The sequence below is a fragment of the Chrysochloris asiatica genome, unplaced genomic scaffold (assembly GCF_000296735.1).
Source record: "Chrysochloris asiatica unplaced genomic scaffold, ChrAsi1.0 scaffold00324, whole genome shotgun sequence".
In the NCBI taxonomy this organism is placed as follows: domain Eukaryota; kingdom Metazoa; phylum Chordata; class Mammalia; order Afrosoricida; family Chrysochloridae; genus Chrysochloris; species Chrysochloris asiatica.
Window position 1 is genome coordinate 841,407 of NW_006408842.1, and position 2,037 is coordinate 843,443.

The following is a 2,037-nucleotide window of genomic DNA, read 5'->3' on the forward strand; positions in this document are numbered from 1 at the left end:
CATTGCAATGGCCACACAGAACTCAGGCACCACACTCAGAGTTATAGGGTTATCAGGGATGCTAACAGGTTACAATTCCACTTTAGAACTGTTCAGTGCTCAGTTCTTTCATTCAGCACAGTCTCTGGCAACCAAGCCTGCAGACGGCCTCTCTCTGCTCCTTGGACTCTTGGCTTCTGCCCTGGTCCAGCAATGTCACAAAGCTCTTTTAGGACTGCTGATAAATGCCCCAAAGCACTCAACTCCACTGTTAAACTTCATTCCCAAAGCTCTCAGCTCTAGTTCTGTGGGTCAGCAAACCTAGCTCCCCAGTAAAGTTCCTGGAGGCACCCCACTCCACAAATGCTTCTCCTGCCTGAAGGCACTCAGCTTTACTTGTTTGTGGACCAGGAAGCCCACCACGCTGTCATGTGCTCTAGCTCCTGTTGTTGCTGCTGTTGCTCCTCTGATATTACAGCTCTGCCTCCCGGGTTGAGGATGAGGATTATCATTATCTTCATTGTACACATAAGGAATTCGGAGCACCTAGCCCAAAATCTCATATGAAGTCTGATCACAACACACACATAGTTAACTATTTTATTGTAGTAGCTATTGTTAGCATTGTCATTATTAAGACTCAAATGTAACCCAAACCAGGTCTTTCTAACCCAAAAGGTACTGGCCAGTCATTCAAGAATACCTTGGAGCTTGAAAACCCAACTCATTTCCTTTGACTTTATTCCCTTGAGGATCCTGGTTGAAGTTCTCTCTTCTTCCTGGGGCCCCTCAGTTCCCTTATTTCCTGTACCTACCAGAATGCCCTAACTTTACATTGGCCTTTGTTCACTGTACTCTTTCTCCCCAATCCCTTTGGAAATCAAAATCTTGGATATCACAGGTGCAAAATTCATGTGTTTCCAGGTGTCAATGAACACAAGAATAGTTGGTTAACTGGAAGAACTGGACCTAGAGGCTCCAATGTCCTTATTTACTGGACCTCCCAGAGTTCCTCAGATTTATTGTGTGCATTTTCCCCAAAAGACTTTGAAAGTCAGTGTCTTGTACATCACAATTGGCTAATTCACATGCCTTAAATATGTCAGTGAACACATTTGCAGGTGATGCCCAGACTGATTCACTAGACCCTGGGACAGAGAAGGTAGATGACCATCCCATTCACTCACCAGTCCCTGGCAGGCACTGAGGGCTGCGGTCCCAATTCTGGTACCCTGATGCAGAACTGTGCCCTTGAGATGGCAGGGGGGCCCAGAGGAAGCCACCATCTTAACATGGGAGAGGTTCCCGTATCGCCTCTCCACAATGTAGTCGTTGGAAAGAAATCCCTGATGGGCTGTCAAGTTAAAGAACAGGTCCTTCTCCTCATGTGAAATCCTGTAGTATACCCAGTCATCTGGGCCATCCAAATCTCTCTTCCTCCTGCTGCTGGGAATGGTATGGTGCAAGCCATAGGATATGAAACGCCCACTCGCATCCACCCGGACAGGACCCACCACTTGGTACTCGGGCAGGGTCTGGATAAAGCGTTCTGAAAGAAAAGACGACATAGGGTAAAATCAAGAGGGGGCCATCCAAAGTTTACAGCAAGGCAAACACACATTCATTTGAACCTTAGATTCCACCTAGTTGACTTCCGTGTAAAAATCCTTTCCACCATACAAATACGGCCGTGGTGGTGTGCCACCAAGTCGGTTCCAACTCAGAGTGACACTGAATAGGGTTTCCGAGACAGTAAATCTTTATGTGAACAGAAAGTCTCATCTTTCTCCTGCCAGGAGACTGGTAGATTCAAACTTGCTGACCTTGTGTTTAGCAACCAGCTCATCATCTACTACGCTATGAGGGCTCCTTATACAAATATGGCAAACACCTAATTCCCCAAACAACTCAAATACACACAGCGCTCTCTCAAAGCAGTGTGGTAGGGATTTTGCCACAGACACATTAAAACAAGAATTCAATCACTAAGAATACCATCAAGAATGGGTCAAGGTCAGCCTTACAAGCAGAAACACTTCAAGTCTTAAAAAAACAAAA

At 45.9% G+C, this 2,037-nt stretch overlaps 1 protein-coding gene across 1 annotated transcript in view; it reads right to left on the reverse strand.

Annotated features, from left to right (window-relative positions):
- ADAMTS12 (ADAM metallopeptidase with thrombospondin type 1 motif, 12) overlaps window positions 1–2,037 on the reverse strand; it is a 571,713-nt gene that overhangs the window by 553,202 nt on the left and 16,474 nt on the right. Inside the window, exon 2 of the mRNA XM_006875388.1 lies at window positions 1,167–1,528. Coding sequence (XP_006875450.1) covers window positions 1,167–1,528 — 362 coding nt within the window. The remainder of the gene's footprint in view (window positions 1–1,166; window positions 1,529–2,037) is intronic.